Raw genomic sequence first — 24,444 nt, forward strand, 5'->3', positions numbered from 1 at the left:
TTCCATTTATTTGTGTCTTCAGTTTTTTTCATTGGTATCTTAGTTTCCAATGTACAGGTCTTTCACTTCCTTGATTCCATTTGTCACAGGTTTTATTCCTTTGGGTGATCTTTAATTTCTTTTAATCTAGAGCAGCAGCACTGCTTTTTCTTCCTCCATAGTTTGTTTGGAACTTTTGAAGGGACCAGGCTGGTTGTTTTGTAGAACTGCCCCACATTTTGGATTTATCTGATTGTTTCTTCGTGGTGCTGTTTAGCTTGTTCTTCTGTTATCTCAATGTCCTGTAAACTAGAAGTTAGGCCAAACAGCTTGGTGAGGTTCAGGTTAAACATTTTTGGCAAGAACACTTGAGAGGTGATACTGAGTGCCTTATATGCTATCACAAGGCACATACTGTTGGACTGTCTCCTGATTAGTGATGCTAAGTCTGACCACAGGGTTAGGGCAGTGGCTACCAGATCTCTCCATTGTCACTTGGCTCCTCCCTCTGGCAATGATCACTTACTCTGTAAAGTGATGCCGAGGCTGTGTGCACATGACACATTTTCCTGTCATCCTTTTCACCAACTTGTTTTGATACCCAGTTTTGATTCTTGCCTCCTTTGATCAGTTGGGTTTTGTGGGCTTGGTTATTTTTAACAAGATCCAAGTGATTCTGATGTTTAGATTCTAATCAGGTTATTCTACTGACACAGAAAATACCTCAGAGTACCTCAAGGTTAAAGGGGGGGGTCATAGCAAGATACAGGGGGCTTTTCTGGAGCCTAGCTACAGGGTGTACAGCTGGCTTAATAGGAACTGAAAATTGTACAGGAGCTCCTCTCTTGGACCTTTTTCTCTGCCTCCTGCAAATTTGCTACTTCAGTCTCTTAGTAGAATGCCTTCATTAAAGCTCTTAATTTCTGCTTCCCCATAATGGGTTCATGCAGGGCTCCAGACAGGCTCCAAGCCTCTTATCTGTCTGGGTGACACAACTCAAATTCTGTCTGCAGAGACTCTGGCTTAACTCAGGAAGCTGTCTGTCAGCAGTGGCCTGTGGAGCAGAGCCATACACATTTCAGCAGGGGCTGGGAGAACTTAGGGGAGGGTAAAAGGTAGGGAGTGCTGGTGATAGCATGGCTAAGGCTCTCTGACTCCACTGAGTTACTAATCCCAGGGACTCTGTGACTTTCTAGGGTTTTGTTTGTTTGTTTTTTAACTTTCTAGGTATTGATTCAGGCCTCCGGAGCCAGAATCCTTAGAGGACAGAGGTGGGCTTCCTGTTTCTTAGCCCAGAGATTAATTTCATCCATCTCTGTCCTGATTCCTTCTGGGCCTAGGATTCCAGCAACCAGCATCACTGTCTGAACAGGCCTCATCTCCTCTTCTTTTCCACAGCCTGCCGTGGAGGTACCTCAGTATGTGGGTATCCGGCTCCTAGTAGAGGGCTCCACCATCAAGAAGCCCCTGGCAATGTGTCACCGGCGGATGGGGGTCCGCCCAGCACTCCCTCACCTGCTGACCCAGAGAGGCTCTGGGGAAGGCAAGGACTCGGGGACCCTTACCCACAAGTCAGCTCCTAGGAAAGTTGCTGGGGCCAGGAGTCTGGGGCACACTGAGAAGCCAACCTTCACTGCCACCACCTCGGCCCCCGGAAAGGGGAAGAAAGGCAAGGCGAAAAGTGCCACAGCCCTGGTCTACCCCAACCTCCGGAAGTGGGAGCCCCCCAGCACCAGGATGGGCTGCATTTTCACCATGACCTTTGCTAGTGGGGACAGGCAACCCCACCCCTTGAACAGATTGCCATTGAGTCCGAAGAACCCCCAGGCCCTGGGTAAGATCATTCCCGCAAAACACCCTGGGGTCCCAAGGCAATTTCTTCCTGCTCTTCACGCCCCCCCGTCCTAACCACCTGGATTTGCAACCCCACCATTGCCCCACCTAGAAGACACTAGTAGCAAGGAAAAGCCACCACTTCCAAAGTATTTTTTTTTAAATGCACGTCCAAATGAGTATTGTTCTCTCCCAAAGTAGCCACCCTGCAAAGCAGCTGGACTTATTTCAAATGCCAGGACTCAATCCCGGGTCCATCTCTCTCCAGAGCCCAAGATTTGCCTGCTGCAGTATTCTGCCTTTGCCTCCATGCAGAGTTGCCTCTGGGGGAAAGGGGCTAATTACAGCATTTAACAGTTTGCACTGTGCTGCTACCTAACCAGCTCCTTTAGTCCTCACAACCTAGCAAGGTAGGTGCTATTATCCCCATTTTCCAGCCGAGGTATCAGGAAGTATAAGGAAGTTGCCCGAGGTTGCACATCTCAGAAGGGGCAGAGCTGGGATGCAGACCCAGGTCTGTTGGACTCCAAATCCTGTGTTCTTCCCATGGCCTCTGGAGGAGGAACTGGGAGGGCTCCATCTGTCATCTCAAACCCCAAGCCTTCCTCTTCCCCCACCTCCCCACCCTTCATGCTCTCCCTGAGGGGCAGCTTGTCGGCCTTGGACCTTCCCCAGGCCCTCATGGCCCCTTTTGCTCCCACAGCCCCTTCCCACTTCCCCAGCGTCCACACCAAGGCCCGGCTGCCTTCTCCCCATGTTCTCCGATCCCAGGGGCGGGTCCTCAGACTGCAACACAGCAAGCTGGTGGGCTCTCAGGCCCTGTCGACCACAGGCAAGGCCTTGATGACTCTACCTACTGCCAAGGTTTTGATTTCCTTCCCACCTAACTCTGAGCTCAAGCTGGCATCCAGCGTCCTAAAACCAAGAAAGGTGGGCCTTGAACTGTGACTTGCACCCTGGTGGGCAGTGCTGAATACAGGGCTCTAGGGTCAGGGCTGGAGGGCACAGGCAAGGGCAGGTCTCAGGCAGGCTGGAGCCAGAAGGGAAGGGCTTTTTTCCCTCAGAACCCCCTTCCTGAACAGATTTCTTGATCATCTCTTCCACCTCTTCCCCCCTTTCACACCGAGGCTGTTGCTTCCCAGCGCCTTCGTGGTCCCCATCCTGGAAGTACCTTGTGGCCTCTACCTTTTGAAGTTGGAAATCTTCCTAGCACCCACAGGAAGATCAAAGCCAAAGGCAAGTTCAAGACCAGACTCTGTGACAAACCCAAGGCTGAGGCATGCCTCATGAAAACACTGAGCCTTCCAGGAACCCTGCCCTTTATCAAAGCATACCAGGAACTAGGGGGCATGTGGGACGTGAGGCCAGAGAAGCCCTTGCTTTGGTCGTCACTGCCCCTGTCCTGGATGCAGCGCCAAATAAAAAGGAGCAAGTGAAGTTTCCTGGGCTTGGCTCCATTTCTGTTGGATGGTGAAGAGAGAGTAGGCTGAGGCCCTGTGCCCCAACATCCAGAGTGAGAGCTAGAGGCTGTCAGACACCCTTCCACAAAGCAAAGGGCCAGAATTCCACCCCATAGCAACAGGCATGGAGTTTCCTATGTAGTGTCTCTCTGGCATCTCTGATCTTGGATTGGGGGATAAGCCTCACTTTGTAGATGAAGAAACAGGAGTCTGAAGGAGGAGACATGTCTTGCCCAAGATCATGTGGCAATGAGAAGGCTAGGACGTACTGCCAGACTGCTCACCACTGGGAGATCCCCAAGGCCCAAGTCCAGGGGAGAACCTGGCCCAGCAGCAGAGTAACATCTAACAGGTGTCAGATTTACACCACGAGATGGGGGAAGGATGGACCTCATCTAAACACCAGCCCTTCTCCAGAGCGAGTTGGTCTGTCCCTTCCTCAGCAAGAGCCCATGGTCTCCTAGAAAGAAATATCCGACCAGCCACACCCATCTGAAAAACTGGTATTTCTTAGTTGTAGTAAGTTGAATGTTAGCCTCCCTTCCCCCAAAAGATATATCTGCCTGGAACCTGTGAATAAGTTAATTTGGAAAAATGGTCTTCATAGATGTGATTAAGTTAAAGATCTTGAGATGAGAGTACTCTGGATTATCCAGGTGAGCCCTAAATGCAATGACAAGTGTCCTTAGAAGACGCAGACATGAGAAGACCATGTGAAGAAGAGAGCAGACTGATGTGATGTGGCCATAAGTCAAGGCTTGCAGCCACCAGGAGCTGGAAGAGGCAAGGATTCATCCCTAGAGACTTCAGAGAGCACAGCCCTGTTGACACCTTCATCTCAGACTTTTGGCCTCCAGACAGATCTCTGAGAAAATCAGTTTCTGTTATCTTAAGCCACTCAGGTTGTGGTAATTTTGTTACAGCAGTCCTAGGAAACCAATACACTAGTCAAGTGAAGATACATACACTCTGCCAGCATCTCTGACATAACTGAACCAGGAAATGCACATGAGCAGCTTCACACCAGTGTTGTGCTAAGAGCTGAATGATGATGTTAACAGTAGAATGGATCAACTGGGAGAGTCATGCACTGGAATTCAAACCCACAGCACACAACACAGATGCATTTCACAGTGTGGAACAAGAACAAATCGCTGAAGAGTATATACATAGATAGCACGACTCCATTTACAGAAACTTTAGAATTGGGCTAAACAAAATATGTTGTTTAGGGATGTATATTTGGTGGAAAAACTTAAGACAAACAAGGAAAGCTCCCATGTCAGGGGAGGGGCCTCCAACCTAGACTGAACAGTAGAACCCCTCCGGGAGATTCAAAAAAGATCGATGCCAGAATCTCCAGCCCAGACTGATTAAATTGGTATCTTTAGGGTGCAGAATCCCAGGGAAGGAAGGGGCTTTTTAAAAGTTTCACTGAGGGGGTTCTAATGTGGGGCCAGGGTTGAGAACTGCTACCCTAACAGGGAAGGAGAGGTATGTTTCTATTTCGTGCCAAGTGGTGCTTATATGGGAGTCGCCTTATAATTATTCTTTAAATCACAGAACTATTTATGTACTCTTCATATGTTTGATATATTTCACAATTTTTTCACGTAAAAGGTCTAAGGTCTTGACTTATATGAAGTCCCTGGAGTAATCAGATTCATAGACACAGAGGAGAATGGGGCTACTGGGAGGTGGAAGGATGGGGTGTCAGTGTTTAATGGAGCAGAGTTTCAGTTCTGCAGGCTGATGGGATGTGACAGTTGCACTACAATGTGAACATACTTAATGCCACTGAACTGCTCACTTAAAAATGGTTAAGATGGCTGGGGCACCTGGGTGGGTCAGTGGGTTAAGCCTCTGCCTTCGGCTCAGGTCATGATCTCGGGGTCCTGGAATTGAGTCCCATATCAGGCTCTCTGCTCAGCAGCGAGCCTGCTTCCCCCTCTCTCTCTGCCTGCCTCTCTGCCTACTTGTGATCTGTCTGTCAAATAAATAAATAAATAATCTTAAAAAAAATGTTTAAAACAAATGGTTAAGATGGTAAATTTTGTTATATGTATTTTAGCACAACTAAATGCCAAAAAGCTAGATATTTCCTCTCAGCTAGAACTGGGACAGAAACAGCCAAATAAAATCGCATACTGAACTCAGCAGAAAGTATGCTCCATGATAAATGTTTACTTTCTCAGCAAATCCTCAAAACCATACTATGAGGTAGGTACTTTTATTAACTCAGCAGAGAGGTGAAGTCATTTGCCTAACACCATACAGCAAGTGGCCTAGCCAGGCCCTGATCTTAAGTTTGTCCGAATGCAGAGCCCAGGATCTTAAAGCATGGCCTTAGTGCATGTTGAGCACTGACCTCATTCTCCTCAGGCCTGATCGTAGGTTCATCCTCCTCTCCCCTCACCTCCATCCCCACTGTTTGCCAGTGGAAACAGAAGGAACAGAAGGAGGACTATTGTTGGCGGAGCCCCAGGCACTGTAGGGTCCTGGAGAAATAAGGGGGTAGCGGTGCCAGAAGCTTCATGGGGGCCTCCCTGGGCCTCATGCCTGGAAGATGGAGACAGCGCAGGTGGAGATGCAAGGGCAGTTGGGCAGCCTGAGCCGGGGTCAGGCAGAGGCGTCTGAGGAGGGCTTCGTCCAGGACCTGGGGTGGGAGAGGCATGTCAGCATTCAGCCAGGTTGAGTTCCAACCAGCTCTAACCAAAAATGGAAGTAAGGCAGGTCTTCCCTCCCCTGCTCCCTCCCTGACAATAGTTTCTTATTTGTATTCTCTACACAAACACACACTCACATATACCATCACACTATAGCAGAGACTGGCTAGCGTTCATCAAATCAGTTCCCACCTGGCACACAGCTAAACATTTTTGAGTCCCTCTTGCAGTTTTATTAACTGTATGCCACGTGATAGTTTTAGCCAATGGAACAGCCAATGGAACTTTAGCAAGTATAAGCAAGCCACTGCCAGACCTGACTCATGAAAACCTCCCAAATGGACCTGCACTGTACTGTCTCCCTTCATCTGCTGGCTGCATGGCAATGCCTGGGTCCCTGAGTGACCTTGGGGTAAAGCCCATCCCTACCCCACCCCCATTCATTAGATTTAATGGGAGGGAAACTGTTGTGTTAAACTCTGGGACTTTGGGGTAACTCTGTTAGAGCACATAGAGTAACCGTAACCCACACACAATTATGTTTAGTCCTTACACCAGGGACATAAAGAACAACGGACTTAAAAGGGCCTTGAGAAATCAGCTGGTTCAAGTCCCTTATTGAACAGATGGGCAGAACAAGGCCTAAGAGAGGGGATGTTACTTGCTCAAGGCACACAGTAAGACAGGGCTTATAGATAGCTCTGGAAGCCAAGAGGGCTGCCATTCAGTCCTAGACTTCATAGCTAATGTCTGAAGGTGCTGCCCACCCTCACCCCACAGCCCACCCCCCGAAACAATAGGTAGGTGGGTGTGGGTACCTGTCTTTGGGGCTTGGTGCTCTCAGCTGGCAGTAGAAAGCGCTGGCCCAGGACAGTGCCCACACGGGCAGAGTATGTGTGATCCCCAAGCACAGGGCAGAGCTGTAGTACCATGTGTACCTGGAGTTGACTGGGGAACACTGGGGGACAGGAGACAGAGGACAGATGGTAGGCAGTTGCTCTTTCTGTCCCACCCAGGATCATCATCCCTCCTCTCCTCTGGGGAAACACCACCACTCTGCTCCCATTTACAGATCACGTGGTTTTAGTGAGGTCAATGCTACCGCCCGAGTCCAGAGCAGGGTGCAAGAGCAGGTCAGCACCGTCATAACCATCAATCTACCCAGCCTGTAAGATTCGCTCATGAAGAGATGCAACCCTGAATTTACTGCTGAAGCTACTGGAAACAAGGAATGCTTTTTCCTTCTAGGGTACTAAACTGGTGGGTGCAGGCCTGGAGCGGCCAGAGCCTCTGGCCATCTCTACCGTGCCCAGAGGAGAGCCTGTGGGAGGGAGAAGCCAATATGCAGGAGGCAAAAAGAAATGAAGAAAGAACATCCCGAGGACATCCTCTGAGCCTCAAGATCTAGCCATGCCTAAACTTTAAGTTATGGGAGCCAATACCTTCCCTGTTTTTAGCTTACCCCAATTTGAACAGGTTTTGGGGAAACCTGACAAAGAAATGGGGAGCTATGTGCTAGGCATGGTACAAAGTGCTTCACATACGTAAATTTATTTAATCCTCATAACAGCCTGATAAGGGGGTCCTATCATCATTCCCATCTTCACACAGGAAAACTGAAGCTCAAAAAGAAGTGACTTGCCCACTACCATTAGCTGGGATTCAAACCCAGGAGCTACTACTCTGCTTCCATGTCTAGCAATATGGTGGACTGGATAATCTAAAAAATTTCTTGCTCTAAACCACCTAGAAATACCAGAAAAATATAAGAACCATTCTTTTAAATATAGAGCTGGGCAGAGGAAATTAAGGTCCCCAAGACCAAAGCCAGTAGAAAACAAATCCACAGTACACAAGTGCCAACGTTTCATCTATTCCAGGGATGCTGCAAATCTTGGTATCCAGGGGTCTTGGGTTTAAGTAGCTACCTAGGGGCCAGGGCTGAGGCCTTGGTACCCAAATGAAATTCTAGAGGAGCTACATCTTCAGTAAAGGGGTGAACCAGGAGAAAAAGCTAGCCACCGATGAAGACAGGTCATCACCTTAGGTATGGGTGAAGGGAGTGAAGTTTTCCCCTGAGAATTCACAACCATGAGCCCACTCTCACACAGGTTTGGGACTCAATACCAGCGTAATCTGTGAACTTCCAACCAAGACATTAATATTCAAAGAGATCTTGAAACAGTGATAGCTCTGGGGCATTTGGCAGAACCAATGGCAGAACCACTCCGGAGGGCCCTACCTACAGTGAGGCAACAAAAGATTTCCACAGATAAAGGCCCAGCTGAACGTGAATCCACATTCCTGAATCACAGAGCAATGAAAATCTACCAAGTATGAGAGTCAGCATGAAACACCATAGGATTAGGCCCTCCAGAACTTCAGACAATGAAAATACAGAAATACATATAGAATTGAAATATAGAAATATCAGTATGTTTAACTTGAAAAAATATGAGAAAAAAAGATGCTCTATATTTTTCAGGGCCATTTTTATTTGTAAAACAACCAAATAGGACTCCTAGAAATGAAAGAAAAATAGTCAATGGATGGGCTGAATTGGCAGATCCAACTGAAAAGAAAACTATTCACCTGGAAAATAGATCTAAAGAAATTACCCAGATGAAGAATTACCCGGGATGAAGAAATGAAAAACATGAAAGAAAAGAGACCTAGTAAGTAGAATGAGAAGGTCAGACACCTCTCTTAGGCATTCAGAAGGAAGAGAACAGAGAAAATGCAAGAGGTGCAACATTTGAAGAGAAAGAACTTTCTAGGATTGATGACATATATTCATTTTCAGACTGAGGAAACAAAGTGAATTCTAAGCAAGATAAATAAAACTGAGCCCACACACCTAGATTAGGCACAGTGAAACCACAGAACAAAACTTAGAGATCAAAAACTTAGAGAAAAAAAAAAATAGATGGGCTACAAAGGAATGACCATCAGACTGGCAGCAGAAGCGCTGTCTCCTCCAGCTGTGTCTGACTACTTCCTTCTTAGAGACCATCAAATGCTCCCTAAGCTGCCATTACCACCACCACCACCTTCTTCCCACTCCCCCTCCCCACGCCCCAGCCAAATACAGTTGTGAGGGCTGGCAAGGTTCCAGACCCACCTGTCAGTGGCTGCAGCTGGACCAGGGCACAGCCAGAGCCCATGGCCACCACATGGAAGTGGCTGAAGGTCCTCTTGACACCTTCTTGGAAGTCTTTCCGGGATGGGGACTTCACTGGAATTACCTGTGGTGTCAGCCCCCAAGAATGAACAAGCTTCACACATATCTGGCAGCTCACCCAGACCCTCTCTGCTCCCAACAGATGGAGCCAGAGTATAAGCAGTGGTCACTTGCCTGTTTTAGGGGACAATTGAGACAGCCACCCCAAGTCTATACACTTGACTCCTCTTTAGGGATCATATATTTGGAGAGTCCCCTCCCGTTCCCTCCCAGACCTGACTTACTAGATCAACACCATCAATGTGTTCCAGTTTCAGAGTTGCCTGGATATCCCCCTCAGAAGTAGCTGGAATCCCATCAGTGACAGCACTGAGAAAGAGGCAGGAAGAGGTCACAGGACGGCTTGCCAGGACCTTCCGACTGCCCCGGGGAGCCTCCCATCCCCTCTCACCAGTAGGTGGCTGTGGGTCTCTGGGCTCTCCGTGAGTGGATGAAGAACTTCTGCAGGCGGCTTGCTGTCTGAGGACAGCTGGAGAGGAGTACAAGCCCAGAGGTGTCTCTGGAGAAAGAGGATAAATCACAGAAGTTAAAGTCTTCTGGGCTCACCTACAAAAAAGGGAGACCCCTTGGAAGGAACACAGGCCTGCTTAAGGCCAAGAGGTCACACCAGTACTATAACCCTGACTTCCTCATGTTTAATAATAAGACTACATAATTTAATGAGTTTCTCATTCTCCGCTGGTTCCCAAGGAGCTCACAGCCAAATGTTGTAACAATTACCATCCACTGCTGAATGCCTACAGCGCTGGGCACTGTAGTAGGAATTTTGTATATATTGGCTTATAAATAATTAAATTCCCCAAAAGCATATTTCATCTCAAGTACCAGCTCTAATTGATGGCAGTTAGAAGAAAGAATATTGTGGATCAACCAGCAATGCCTGCCATGATTATGGGATTGGAGAAGTGACTGCACACAAAGCACTGCTCTACTTTATGATTAAGGGAACTGAGGTTCAGTGAGGTTTCATGCTTTGCCTAAGATCACAGTTTGTGCACACGGATTCGAACCCAGATCTGTCCGCTCCCTCCTTTTCCTTGCATCCTTCCTCTGTGATCCCAAACCAGCCTAGGGAACATGTCTCAGCCTATTTCCAAGCAACTGCTCCCTCACCCAAGATGGAGCCCTGTCCTGCTATTCTCCCATCACCACCCACCACTTACTTCCCAGATGCCTGGACAACCTGGAGCTCCCGATCCTTAAGCCCCAGCGACTGGCTCAGCTCTGGCAGCACCGAGAACAATGTCAGCTCCCCTGGTTTTCCTGGGGGGAAAAAAAAAAAAAAGGAAAAGTACAAGTTGCTCTCAGAGGCCTTTGGCTTCATGCCACCATCTCCTTCTTTTCATTATCCAATCCCTCAGAGCCATCAAACCCTATTCCACTACCTCCCCTCCCCCCGACCATACCTGTCACTGGTAGACCTGGTGGCTTATTCAGCGTAACAAGAGGTCCTAGAACATACAGTATGTGAGCATCAGTGACACAAAAGCAGCAACTGGAGTTTATAAAGTACTTTCTCAATTCAACTTCTCTTGTGTCCCCACTACAACTCTCAGACATGAGTTATCAACCACACCCTAAACAGAAATTCTTTCAGTCCTTGGCATATGCTAAGCTTGTTGCCACTTTAGGCTTTTATACCTGCTGTTTCCTCAGTCCCTGATTTTCACCTGTCTGGCTTTTTCACATCATGTTGGCTCAAATGTCACTACCACAGAGAGGCCTGAATCTCCATCTAATGTCAGCCACACGGTTATAACACCCTGTTTTACTCATCACACTGATCAGTAATAAGTACCTTGTCCATTTATTTCTGGTTAACCCATTTCTCCCACTCAAATATTGGCTCCCTCAGAGTAGGAACCATATTTATCTTGTTCAGCACGGTATAACTGTCTGGAACAGTGGAATAGAACCTATGCTCAGTAAATAGCTGAGAAAATTAAATCACTGGCGACTTGGGTCCACAGAAATTATTTTCCTAAAGTCACACAGTAAGGTGATTACAGAGCTTAGATCTGACTTCAAAGCCTACGTTTTGTCCCTAAATAATTTATTATGACAATTCTTATTACCAAGTGCCTACCATGTTCAAGGCTCTCTAGTTATTTGCACCCTCACACCCCTATTCCCATGATGCTGAGGCTCGGGCAGATTACGTGGCTGGTTCCAGGTCATACCACTAGTGGGAGGCAGAACCCGGATATGACCCCCAAAGATTTTGTTACGGAGCCCAGTCAGCCTGCAGAAGGCTCTGAGCCGCAGGCTGCCCTCCCAGATCTCTGTGCAGCTGCCCCTCCCAGCCCTCACCTCTCTGGTCCACTATGGCTGCCCTCAGCGCATCAACCAGCCCTTCCCGGGTGAGATTCTCTAGCTGCAGCACCCCCGCGAATGGCTGGTCCCCCAACGGCCCCGACCGCTTGCTGGATCCTCCTCGGCGCAGCTGATGTCTGGAAAAGGTGGGGTAAGCAACAGGGAGATCACTGTTTCCTGAGGTGTGTCCATTCTTATCTTCACACATCTTAAATCCTGCCACCTCCTACAAATGCCTGAAAATGCCTGGATGAGCCTCCCGAAAATTCATAAACAACGGCGCCCATTTTGCAGGAGGGACGTGAAGCTCAGAGAAACCAAATGAGTAGTTCAGGGTCACATAGTAGTATCGGAATTAGAATCCGTGCCCACCTAAATCCAGATCCCACACACACCTTACCCCGGCCCCAACGTCCAACCCACACAAAGAGGCAGAGGGAGGCCTAATCACCCGGCTTTGGTGCCAAAGCTTGAGGCCTGGGACCCTGGGCGGACCCCCGGCCCCCGCCGGCAGCCACACCAGACTTGGCGCAAAACCCGACAGCTAGCCATCTCCCCAGCGGCGACAGTGCGCATGTGTACAGAAAGGCCGACACGCTCAGCTACAGTGCGCTGATTGGTCAGATTGCCTGTCAATCGGAATAGCGAGGAGGCGGACTCAGGGCCCTGAAAAGGCGGAGCTTTGCCTTCGCCGGGAAAGAAAGTGCTTCGCCTCACTTCGGTGCTTTTGGGGAAATTGAGGCACGGGGCTGAGAAGGAATTTACTCGGGATCATAGGACCTCTCCTAAGGCAAAACAGGAACGAAAGGTACTCTGATAACCATTCCAATTCGTAGGAGCCTCTGACTTCAAAAAACCACTACTGTGCCCAATTTTATAAGGCAAATTGAGAAGAAATAACAAAAACACCCAAGACAGGTGCATAATCAATCCAAAAGGAGAAAGCCCGAGGGAGAATGACATTCACTACAGTATTATTTATCAAAACAAATCTCAAAACTGGAAACGTATTGTCGTCCCGGGTTAGCACTATAGGGGAAATAAATCTAAATCATCACCGATTCAACATTTTTAAAATGTTAACTCTATGCCAGACCCTGGCATTTTTGAGCTAGAAATATAGATCAACAAGACTGAGGCCCTGCCCACAAGATCACCGAGTGCACACAGGTCACATTGTCACAGCCCATCTTGCTTAAACCCTGTGCAGATATTGAGAGGGTGAAGGGAGAGGAGCTAGTCCTAGCATGCGATGTGATGGAAGGGCTGTGAAAAACGAATAGAAATTCACCGGGAGCAAAAAGTATTGGGAGATGGGAGGCAGAGGCAGGGACCAACAGGAGAAACGAGGTGTTCTGTGAAAAAAATAGCAAGGAACAAAATGGGTTCTATCCTATAATCACAACTATAGAAAAGTTACCGTGCAACCTGCATATTACTTTATTTATTTACTAAGAGCACTGTAACTTTCAATTCACTGTTTGCATTAGGAAAATACTGAAATTAACCTAAATTCATCAATAAAGGAGTGCTAAGTCAACTGTAACATATCCATACCATCCAGCCATTATGGAATGTGTATGTCTGTATGTGCTAATATGAATCAGTCTCTAAATAGATATTAAAGCAAAAAAGGAAAGAAAAGGACGGTGTGACTTGAAGATGCATATGTGTGTGTGATTTACATATATTTATTGCATTTTAGGTCTCTGATTTCTTTTTTTTAATCTTTTTTTAAAAGATTTTATTTTTATTTTTTTATTTTTTATTTATTTGACAGACAGAGATCACAAGTAGGCAGAGAGGCAGGCAGAGAGAGAGGAGGAAGCAGGCTCCCTGCTGAGCAGAGAGCCCAACACTGGGCTCCATCCCAGGACCCTGTGATCACGACCTGAGCCGAAGGCAGAGGCTTTAACCCACTGAGCCACCCAGGCGCCCCAAGATTTTATTTATTTATTTATTTGACAGAGAAAGATCACAAATAGGCAGAGAGGCAGGCAGAGGGAGAGGGGGAAGCAGAGCAGAGGGCCCGGTGCGAGGCTGGGTCCCAGGACCCTGGGATCATGACCTGAGCCGAAGGCAGCAGCTTAACCCACTGGGTATCTGCATTTCTTAAAGGACACACAAAAATGAGTTGTGTTTGCTTCTGGAGAAAGAATCAGACGTGAGAAGATGAATAGTGATTTTCACCCTCTGGAATTGTGTAAGTTGCTTTTTTTTTATTTCATTGCTATATTTCATCTACATACACACATGCAAATCTGGTTTAAAAATTGAGGCAAATATGAAAGACTGTATGGTTCATCAAATGTTTTCAATAATAAAAAATTTATATAAAAATAAGTAGAAATAATTTTTTTAAAAGACTATATGATTCTACTTACATGACATTTTAGAAAAGGCAAACTATATTGGCAGAAAAGAGTCAGAGGTTGCTGGGGCTTGGGGTGGGTGGTGATGGGGATTAGAAGGGGCATAAGGGAACTTCTCTGTAGGCTGGGAATGGTGGTTAAATAACTTTATAGATTTGCCAAAACTTGGGCGCCTGTGTGGCTCAGTTGGTTGGGGGTCTGACTCTTGATTTTGGCTCAGATAATGATCTCAGGATCATGATTCTGGCTTGTGCTCAGTGCAGAGTCTGCTTGAGAGTCTCTCTCCCTCTCCTACTCTTCTCCCCAAGCATGTGCATGGGTGTGTACATGTGCACGTGTGTGCTCTCTCAATCTCTCTAAATAAATAAATAAAATCCTTTTAAAAAATTGCCAAAAACTAAAAAAAAAAAAAAAAAGCAAAAAACATTGCCCAAACTTAATTATATATACCTTAAAAGAGAAAATATTATTGTATGTAAGTTATACCTCAAGGAACTTATTTTTTTAATTCAAAGATTTAAGCAATCAATTTTTGAGTAGATATACACAGATAGAGACAGAACTGGCAAGACTTTTGGCAAGAATACAAGTGGTTTTTATCCTGTTTTGGGCTCAGACAGTACTATGCTTTGTCATAAGGCCACATGGCATTTTAGTACTCCTCTTCTGAAAGGTCTCCTGTGCTTTCGTAAGTACCAGCTTGAGCAAAAGTGGAAAGACTAAGGCCTAGGGGCAGGAACACAGTGTGCCCTAACTGCAAAAGACCTTTCCTCCACTATGGCACTTGGCCACAAGCGGGGCCATCCCCCCACTTGGACTGGTCTCTGGCTCTCCTGAGGTCCTATGCTCTCTGGAATTTTCCTTTCATATATCCCAGCCTCACTAAAGCCTGCCCTCTCCCGTTCACTGCTGACAGCTGGTCAGTCTCCAAGTTCCTGGAAGAAAAAAAAAAACAAAACAAATTTCCCTGGGCCGAGAGGGCTCGGTGCCAAGAGATCATGGTCAGTCACTCAAGACTCAAGGTGTGACACTCTCAATTATAGGAGGAGGGACATTTGGACAAATTCCAGACTTCTGGACCCCCAGCCCAACTCAGTTTATGCGTAACTTCACAAGAGGGGCAGATAGCTTACTTAAAAAAAAATTTTTTAAAGGGACCCCTGGGTGGCTCAGTTGGTTAAATGTCTACCTTTGGCTCAGGTCATGATCCTGGGGTCCTGGGATCGAGTCCTGTATCAGGCTCCCTGCTCAGCAGAGAGACTGCTTCTGTCTGTCTGCCACTCCTCCTTCTCGTACATTATCTCTCTCTCTAAAATAAATAAATAAAATCTAAAAAATTTTTAAAAAGGATTTTTTTTAAAATAAAAGGGCTGCTGGCTCAATTGGTAGAGCATGTGACTCTTGATCTTGGGGTTGTGAGTGCGAGCCCCACACTGAGCACTGGGTGTAGCATTTACCTTAAAAGTAAAACTTAAATGTAAAAAAGGGAGGGGACGGCAGGTAGGCTGCAGCCTCTACAAGTGTTGAGCAGGAAAATCTTCTGTGTTGATGTAAACATCATGCCTCCATGGGAAAGGCCTACCCCATGCAGCAAGGATAACACTGAGCCAGGCCTCAGCCTTAAATGTAGGAGCAGGAGAAAGCCCAGAATAGTAAGTATGTTTTTGCTAGCTCTGCAGCTCCTCCCACACATGGCTGCAGGTTTGGATCGGCTGCCAGCAAAAACTTTGCAGACTCTAGGTTTGGTAAGGCAGGAGTCTGTATTTAAAACCCAAAAAGGCTTTATATTCAGGGGCAGAAATGACATATTTTTGGATCTGAGAGCCACACACTAAAGCACAGTCACCTACAAACTTGGCCTTCCATGCTTACCTTGTTTGAGTTGCTCTAGGTCGAAAAATCCCAGCTCTCACTGATGAGAAACTAATATTCTTTGTGGCTAAGTAACAGCTCATTTTGAAATCCTGAAGCTGATAGTGCTGAACATGAAAGATAAGCTTCTGACAAGCTAGGGAGAGCTTTGCATTGACAGGGAGGGTTGTGTTACACCCTGATGAGTCCTTTCCCAACTAAACACTTAAAATGTTGTAATAAAATGCAACACTGAGAAATTAGAAGAGTGCCTTAGTCCCACCCTGCCATTCAAAGCCCTTCTGGTAGACAGATTTATTTTGGAAATTGTCCTTTATCATATCAATTACCTGGTCTGCTCAAGTCTCTGATTAAGCAGACATTAGTTCCAGAATCAAATGTTTTTTTGTTGGTAGAAGAAATCCCATTTCCTGTAACCCCACATTTTGAAAAACGGTTTGACAATAGATCCCTCTCCTCCCTCCTTTCCAACCCTCCAGATAGAGCCCCACCCTCAGCCCCAAAGAACACAAGCAAAGATGTATCAGCATAAATAATATAATGTGAGCTCTCTAATATCATACACTAGCAGACTTGGTGGTTCACTCAGGAGTATTAGGGCTGGGAGGCCAGGAGGTGGGGAGCGTGTGAAGACAGTAAGTGAGGGGCAGACTTTGTGCCTAGCCTCCTGGTGACCTTTCTTGGTCAGCTAAGCCACCCTGGACAGGAAGGAGCTGGGCCAGGGTAAGAACCCTCAGGTTTCCAGCCTTTCCCCCGGGCAGGCTGCTTCCTTCATGGTCCTGCGTGGGTGAGGAGGATGTGTCTAGCTGCCAGCCTGTGGTGGCTACTAGCTGAGCATGGGGACCACAGTCTGGTCTTTGGGGAGTGCCTCCAGGGACTGGAGGTGTCACTGCAGTGTCTTTAGACAGGCTGGGATGAGAGATTGGGCCTTGCTCTCAGGGGGTTGCCCTCCCTCTGTGGCATCCAGGAGCTGCTGCATATAACAGGAGGTGCCGAGCAGCACATGGCCTGTGGTCTGCATGCTGAGGAGGGCCCAACGAAGAACTTCCCTGGGTGGAAGAAAAAGGCACTGGAGTCAAACCACAAAGAAAACCTCTCTCTGCGTCCTCTAAATGTCTCCCCCTCCATGCTACCTCCACAGTTTCATAAACCGTAGCACAGTGTGTCAACAGGAGTGGATGCTATCCTCCCTCAGCAAATGGGAGATGGTCTGCAGGCATTGCCTGGCATCATACTTTCATTGAGATGTCCAAAACCTCGCTATTTTCTCATGCAAAGTTCAAGCTCATTTAATAAGACCTTTACTTTTTGTAATACTACTTTGGGCCAGCCACATGAATCTCCATACCGTGGTGCTGTCCTTCATGACCTTTGTTCTAGATTTCCAAGTCATGTGTGGTCTAGCTAATTTTCAGGGTACTGGACATGAAGATCCCCTATGCCTAGTGTTGTGATGTACTGAGAACAGGACTCGAGTCAGGCCAGCATTCTAATCCGGTCTTCTCAGCTATGTGAAGCATGGCCAACCACTAGAGTCTGAGCTTCTGCTTTTCCATCCATCAAATAGGATCATACCATTTCGATGCCTCACAGGGTTATGAGGTTGAAACAATATGAGATCACTTCATTGGGAGCCTAACAAGTAGATGAGTAGGGCAAAACAAGAGTAACTGGTAGAATGTTTGACCACTTTAACCATGTTCTTATCCAGATCTGTTTAAAAAAGATTACTAGTCCTGGGTGGGGATTTTAGGGAGTGGGGGGAAAAAGAAAATAAAGACTTTCTGGCTGGTATTAAAACTCTCAAACTAGGAGCACCTGGGTGGCTCAGTGGGTTAAAGCCTCTGCTTTCGGCTCAGGTCATAATCCCAGGGTCCTGGGATTGAGCCCTGCATCAGGCTCTCTGCTTAGCAGGAAGCCTGCTTCCTCCTCTCTCTCTCTCTCTGCCTGCCTCTCTGCCTACTTGTGAACTCTGTCAAATAAATAAATAAAATATTTAAAAAAAAAACTTTCAAAGTATTAACCTTTATTCGATAAATGAACTTATGGTTGAGGTATGGGGAGGCAGAAAGATAATTAGAACTATAAACATCTACACATGAAAATTCTCTAAATATTTATTTTTTTAAAGATTTATTTATTTTAAGGAGAAAGAGGAAGGGGGAGAATGAGAGAGAATAAATGGGGGAGAGGACAGAAGGAGGAGAAAATCTCCAGCAGACTCCCTGCCCCATCACAGATCTTCCCCAACTCCCCAAGCCAATAAGGGGCTTGATCTCACGACCGTGAGATCATGACCTGAGCTGAAACCAAGAGTTGGATGCTCAACCAACTGAGCCACCCAGGCTCCCCATTTTTAAAATTTTCAAGGCTGTACCTCAAATTACAGAACAGAAGCTTAAAACCAGCTGTCCAGCCATAAATAAGAATGAAGTTCTGACAACTTTTTACAACATGGATGAACCTTGGTAACATTATGCTCAGTGATATAAACCAGTCACAAAAGAACAAACACTGTGTAAGATATCTAGAGTAGGCAAATTAACAGAGAAAGAAAGTAACACACAGGTTACCAGGGACTGGAAGAAGAGGGAGTGGAAAGTTAGTGTTTAATGGGGACAGAGTTTCAGTTTAAGATGATGAAAAGGTTCTGGAAATTGATAGTGGTAACTCTTATACAACATTGTGAATGTACTTAATGCCACTGAACTGTACACTTCAAAATGGTTAAAGTGGTAAATTTTATGTATGTTTTACTACAACAGTAATAATAAAACTAGCTGACACCACTAAGTCACCACACCCAATCCAGCTTACTGTTTTCTTGATACCAACATATCTACTGTGTTTAGGTCTGAGAGTCATACTTCCCCTAAATGCGCTGAGTTTAAAAGCTGCAGCTTCTTGCTCTAGATTTTGAAATTTGCAAACTACCAGCAGCAAGCCCAGATCAACATGGGGCATGATATAGTATAGGAGGAATATGGAACTTTTAGCCACAGAACTAGGTGCAAGCCTGACATTGGGAGTCATCTCTGGCAAACAGAATCACACACCTCAGGTCCCTCATCTCCAGACTGGCTATGCACAGAAGAAGCTCAGAAAGCCAAGAAGGGGGTGCCTGGGTGGCTCAGTCCGTTAAACATCTGCCTTCAGCTCAGATCATGATCCCAGGATCCTGGGATCGGTACCATATGGGGCTCCTTGCTTAGTGGGGAGCCTGCTTCTCCCTCTGCCTGCTATGTCTGTGGCTCCTCCTGCTTGTGCTCTCTCTCACATAAACAAATAAAATCTTTTTTTTTAAGATTTTATTTATTTGACAGAGAGAGATCACAAGTGGACAGAGAGGCAAGCAGAGAGAGAGAGAGAGGAGGAAGCAGAGAGAGATCAAGGAGGACTCGATCCCAGGACCCTGAGATCATGACCTGAGCTGAAGGCAGAGGCTTAACCCACTGAGCCACCCAGGTGCCCCCAACAAATAAAATATTAAACACACACACACAAACACACACACACACACACACACACACACTGATTAAAAAAAAAAAAAGTCAAGAAGGTTTGGTCTACTCTAGCTATGTTCTGGCAGAACTCTGGGGACCCTGAGCAGGACTTCTCAGAAGGCCTCTAAGAACAAGGATCAGATGCATCTTCATTCATTCTGCAGTGATCTGAATTACTGCTATGTGTCAGCATTCACCAAGGTACTGGAGGCAATAAAAAGTCTTGCCATCATGGAACTTGTTCTGACATCTTATCTCTGGATCTTTAGCTTACATCATAGGGCCAGGCACCCAGTGGGTGCCCAGTAGACACTAAGTGAAGCAATTGGAGAGGAGTAGAACATGTGTTAGAAGAAACTGGCGAGAGGCCATGCTCTGCTATTCCCTAGATTTGTGGCTTTGGAAGAGGTGGATGTCTCTGCCTCAGTGGCTGCCTCCACCTGATAGGGTTAAGAATTCACTTGAATGCCAGTGGAACAGCTGAAATTGGGAGACATCACCATAATGGTACTTGTCTTACGACTTAACATGTTCTCATGCTTCCTGTGTTACTTGATTAAACTTTCAAAAATAAAGTAAAATGTTGAAAAGAAGTTCATTAGATAATACAAGTGACTATTGTCCATAGACGTGCAAATTATTTCCATCTGTGGAAGGACATTTTTGTCCCTCCCACCCACAGGGAGAAATCCAATTTTGTAACTATGAAGTTATCTCATTCTTTTTTCTTTCTTTTTTTTTTAAATATGTATTTCTTTTTTTTTTAAGATTTTATCTATTTGACAGACAGAGTTCACAAGTAGGCAGAGAGGCAGGCAGAGAGAGAGGAGGAAGCAGGCTCCCCGCTGATCAGAGAGCCCGATGTGGCGCTCGATCCCAGGACCCTGGGATCATGACCTGAGGTGAAGGCAGAGATTTTAACCCATTGAGCCACCCAGGCGCCCTCATTCTTTTTTCTTTTAAGATTTATTTATTTATGAGGGAGAGGGGAGGGACAGAAGCAGATGGAGAGAGAAAATCCCAAGCAGACTCCCCAGGCAGAGGGCAGAGCCCAACATGGGGCTTGATCCCATCACCCTGAGATCATGACCTGAGCTGAAACCAAGAGTTGGCAACTCAACTGACTGAGCTACCCAGGCGCTCAGTTATTTCAGCATTCTTTTTGTTTTGTTTTGTTTTGTTTTTGACAGAGATCACAAGGAGGCAGAAAGGCAGGCAGAGAGAGAGGGGGGAAGCAGGCTCCCCGCTGAGCAGGGAGCCCGATGCGGGGCTTGATCCCAGGACCCTGGGATCATGACCTGAGCTGAAGGCAGAGGCTTCAACCCACTGAGCCACCCAGGCCCCCCTATCTCAGCATTCTTGATGCACCTGTATGTATTGGTGTTTTTTTTAATTCTCTGAACTGATTGTAACTTCTTGCTGGTTCTCTCCTTAATTAATGAGTTCAGTAAAATCTTTGACACATGTTCACTTTTTAAAAATTGATTAGAAAACTACTTACTATTTTAGGTGGAAAAAAAGTAGTTGTTATAGTGGAAGGTAATTAGAAAAATAATATATCCCAATTCCACCTGGAGGAGTATGTGTATCCCTTTGGCATACTCTAAAGCACTAATTCAACCATAACATTCTAGACAAATGCTAATTCTCATGCCTTGTGAACACAGTCCCGGGCTCATGTGAGCAGAGCGGAGTTCCCTCATTGCTGAATACCCACCCTATCCCCAGCAAATCCCAATTCACTCACTTCATGATGTGCTTGGCCCGGTAGCAGTGCAGGTTATAGGAAAGGGAGTATGTGCCATACAGAGTGGCCTTCACATTCAGGCAACCAATGAAGTCCTGTGGGTTCATCTTATACAGGTCAAAGGTTACGCGAGCCACATCAATCTTCTTGGCAGGCTTACAGGAGAGGGAAAGTTGGTGCCTAGTACCCTGTATCAAGACAAGACGGTGGTTGGCACCCTCCCAAGGACTTCTTCCAGATTCCCCAATGTTCTCCCCCCTACACACGTGGAAACTCACCTGTCTGGATGGGGGCTGCCATTTCTGCCCCTTCTGGAGAACCATGAACACTGTATCATCTGCCAGGGCTTGGAAATACTCTTCTGTCTCTACAGTTGTACCATCTTCCTCCAGCACCAGAAGGAAGGGCTTGTCTGCCAGCATCAGGGTGTCCCGGACCTGGAAAATAAAGCCAGTGAAGCTTCTGCCATCCCCATGCAGCCACAGAGCATGAGGAAGACCCATATTGCATCATCTCAGCTGCCAGGGAAAGAACAAGTGCTAACGATCTATGGGAAATGGGACTGGAACCCAGGCTCTTGCTATGGGATCACCACCCAAAGATTTTATATTATGGTCTTTCTTGGTACCTGGATTCATGGTTATGTTCTAGAACAATGCTGTTCGGTAAAAAATATAGTGGGAGTCACATACATACCTTTTTATTAAGATACAATTCACATGCCATAAAGTTCATCCTTTTAAAATATATAATTCAGTGTTTTTTAGTACATTCTCAAAGTTGTACAACCATCACAACTATCCAATTTCAGAACATTTTCATCATCCCAAAAGAAACCCATTATCCATTTGCCCTCATTTCCCATTCCCCAACCCATGGCAACCTTTACTGTTTGTCTCTTTTTGGATTTGCCCATTCTGGACATTTCATATAAATGGAATCATATGTGGGTTTTTTAGACTGACTTCTTTCCCTCAGTATGTTTTCATTGTTCATCTATGTTGTAATATGACTCATTTCTTTTTATGGCTGAATAATATTCACATTTTTTAAAAGATTTCATTTATTTATTTGAAAGAGAGTGAAAGAGCACAAGCAGGAGGAGTGGCAGGCAGAAGGAAAAGCAGACTCCCCACTGAGCTGGGACCCCCCCCCCCCCCAACGTGGGGCTTGATCCCAGGACCTTGGGATCATGACCTGAGCAGAAGGAATACACTTTTTTTTTAAAAAAAGATTTTATTTATTTATTTGACAGACAGAGATCACAAGTAGGCAGAGAGGCAGGTAAAGAGGGGTGAGGGTGGATAGCAGGCTCCCTGCTGAGCAGAGAGCCCGATGCGGGGTTCAATCCCAGGACCCTAAGATCATGACCTGAGCTGAAGGCAGAGGCTTAACCCACTGAGCCACCCAGGTGCCCCAGAAGGAAGACACTGAACTGACTGAGCCACCCAGGTGCTTCAATATATCACTTTTTATTTTTTTAAAGATTTTATTTATTTATTTGTCAGAGATTGCAAGTAGGCAAAGAGGCAGGCAGAGAGAGAGGAGGAAGCAGGCTCCCTGCTGAGCAGAGAGCCCGATGCGGGGCTCAATCCCAGGACCCTGAGATCATGACCGGAGCCTAAGGCAGAGGCTTTAACCCACTGAGCCACCCAGGTGCCCCTGTTAAAGTTATTCTTAAACATTCTATTCTTATTGATGCAATTATGAATAAACTCATTTTTTTTGAAGATAGGCTCCACATCCAGCATGGAATTTGACATAGGACCTTAATTCACGACCCTGAGATCAAGACCTGAGCCGAGATCAAGAGTTGGATGCTTAACCAATTGAGCCACTCAGGTGCCCCCTCATTTTTTCCCCCTCATTTTCTTAATTTTACTTTCAGATTATTTGTTGGTAGTGTATAGAAATACAATTTATTTTTATATATTGATCTTATATCTTGCAACCCTATATCATGCAAACTTGCTGAACCCATTTATTAGCTGTGTGTGTGTGTGTGTGTGTGTGTGTGTGTGTGTTCTGTAGGGTTTTATATCTGCAAATAGATATAGTTTTACCCCTTCCCTTCCAATCAGGGTGCCTTTTATTTTATTTTCTTGTTGATTAGCCTGGATAGAACCTCCAGCATCATGTTGTGTAGAAGTGGCAAGAACAGATACCCTTATCTCACTCTTGATCTTAAGGGGAAAGTTTTCAGAATTTCCCATTAAGCATGTTGTTAGCTGTGAGTTTTTCATAGATGCTCTGTATCACATATATGTAATTTTAAATTTTCTAATAGTTGCGTGATACTTGTAATATATTTAATTCCATCTAAAATATGATTTCAACATAAAATTGGGATAAAATTTAGGATTTTACATTTTTTCATATTAAGTCTTCAAAATATTGTGTGTTACTTATACTTAAGCTCATCTCAGTTTCAACTAGCCTCATTTCAAGAGTTCAGTAACCACATGGATCTAGTAACTACTGCTTTGGATAGTGTAGCTCTAGAGTTAAAGAGACCTGCATCTGAATTCTAGCTCCCTTACATTATTCTGAATGGTAGGAAAGTTATCTCATTTATCTGAGCTCATTTCATCATCCAAATAGTTGAGGCAAGTATAGTCTTAGAGTCCTCACAATGGTTAAATGCAAAAGTGTATGACAAGACAGCCTGGGTTTAAATCCCAGTATATTTCAATTATATAGGAGAATATTCTTGTTTGTAGAAAAGATACACTGAAGTATCCAAGAATAAGAAGCATCAGGTTGGCAACCTCCTCTCAAGTGATTTAGGAAGCCTCGTATTATTCTTGCAACTTCTGTTAGAGACTCTTTCAAAATTACTTTAAAAAAAAAAATCCTCCAAAGGCTTACTGTGGTCTTTTAAAATGAAACCCCTCTGTTCTTTGCCATGGCCAATAGGGACTAATAATCTAGTCACTGCCAACTGTATCACTTTGCTCTTTTTCCCTCATTCTCTTTGCTCCTTTCTTCACATTGTCAAACTTGGAAAAGCAGTCTACATAGGTTGATGTCCCCCTCCACTTGATCAGTAAGATTCATTTTTAACCTTTGTTCCATGCTGAAAAGATGAATTCTCACTATTGTACCTCCCTGCATCCTTTGGAGTTAGGACTCTAACTTGGGGTCCCCAAACTCAGTGGATAAGAATGTCCTGAAGAACCTTCTAAAGGGGCGCCTGGGTGGCTCAGTGGGTTAAGCCGCTGCCTTCGGCTCAGGTCATGATCTCAGGGTCCTGGGATCGAGTCCCGCATCGGGTTCTCTCTGCTCAGCAGGGAGCCTGCTTCCCTCTCTCTCTCTCTCTCTGCCTGCCTCTCTGCCTCCTTGTGATCTCTGCCTGTCAAATAAATAAATAAATAAAATCTTAAAAAAAAAAAAATGAACCTTCTAAAAATGACAACCCGGGGCACCTGGGTGGCTCAGTGGGTTAAAGCCTCTGCCTT

General features: G+C 45.7%; 3 protein-coding genes and 1 long non-coding RNA gene across 8 annotated transcripts in view; 2 read left to right on the top strand and 2 right to left on the bottom strand.

Moving 5' to 3' along the window:
* The window catches only part of TTLL3 (tubulin tyrosine ligase like 3), a 31,978-nt gene extending 26,846 nt beyond the window's left edge, over nt 1-5,132 (top strand). Inside the window, 5 exon segments of the mRNA XM_032326613.1 lie at nt 1,378-1,522; nt 2,516-2,756; nt 2,955-3,066; nt 3,069-3,192; nt 3,195-5,132. Coding sequence (XP_032182504.1) covers nt 1,378-1,522; nt 2,516-2,756; nt 2,955-3,066; nt 3,069-3,192; nt 3,195-3,286 — 714 coding nt within the window. The 3' untranslated portion in view covers nt 3,287-5,132.
* RPUSD3 (RNA pseudouridine synthase D3) lies at nt 1-12,083 on the bottom strand. 4 transcript variants are annotated; one of them, XM_032326535.1, is made up of 9 exons: nt 11,944-12,083; nt 11,490-11,629; nt 10,586-10,630; nt 10,343-10,442; nt 9,571-9,678; nt 9,404-9,488; nt 9,060-9,183; nt 6,757-6,896; nt 5,486-5,928 (listed from the first exon to the last, which is right to left on the bottom strand). In XM_032326535.1, exons 1-9 carry the CDS (start codon nt 12,066-12,068, stop codon nt 5,737-5,739), a joined length of 1,059 nt encoding a protein of 352 aa, XP_032182426.1. In that variant the 5' UTR covers nt 12,069-12,083; the 3' UTR covers nt 5,486-5,736. The 4 variants fall into 4 exon arrangements, with proteins under 4 accessions (XP_032182440.1, XP_032182426.1, XP_032182447.1 ...); XM_032326549.1 differs by lacking the exons at nt 5,486-5,928; nt 6,757-6,896 and adding an exon at nt 1-288; XM_032326556.1 differs by lacking the exon at nt 5,486-5,928 and having other exon boundaries at nt 6,779-6,896; nt 9,060-9,225; nt 9,400-9,488.
* LOC116580343 lies at nt 12,054-22,760 on the top strand. Its single transcript, XR_004281604.1, has 3 exons — nt 12,054-12,300; nt 13,611-13,695; nt 22,722-22,760. It is a non-coding gene; the product is annotated as an uncharacterized LOC116580343 (long non-coding RNA).
* The window catches only part of CIDEC (cell death inducing DFFA like effector c), a 12,266-nt gene continuing 4,079 nt past the window's right edge, over nt 16,258-24,444 (bottom strand). For both annotated transcript variants that reach the window (XM_032326577.1, XM_032326569.1), the window contains exons 4-6: nt 21,265-21,423; nt 20,987-21,174; nt 16,258-16,785 (exon numbers count right to left, since the gene is read on the bottom strand). In XM_032326577.1, the coding sequence (XP_032182468.1) occupies nt 16,623-16,785; nt 20,987-21,174; nt 21,265-21,423 (510 nt within the window). In that variant the 3' untranslated portion in view covers nt 16,258-16,622. The remainder of the gene's footprint in view (nt 16,786-20,986; nt 21,175-21,264; nt 21,424-24,444) is intronic.

Source organism: Mustela erminea, chromosome 1 (assembly GCF_009829155.1).
Source record: "Mustela erminea isolate mMusErm1 chromosome 1, mMusErm1.Pri, whole genome shotgun sequence".
NCBI lineage: Eukaryota > Metazoa > Chordata > Mammalia > Carnivora > Mustelidae > Mustela > Mustela erminea.

Coding starts and splice junctions, on each gene's coding strand:
- RPUSD3 (XM_032326535.1), bottom strand. CDS start 12,068: ATGCGCACTGTCGCCGCTGGGGAGATGGCTAGCTGTCGGGTTTTGCGC. Junction 9,489..9,570: donor AGACCCACAGCCACCTACTG/GTGAGAGGGGAT, acceptor CCTCTTTCTCAG/TGCTGTCACTGATGGGATTC. Junction 6,897..9,059: donor CCAGCTGCAGCCACTGACAG/GTGGGTCTGGAA, acceptor CCTGTCCCCCAG/TGTTCCCCAGTCAACTCCAG.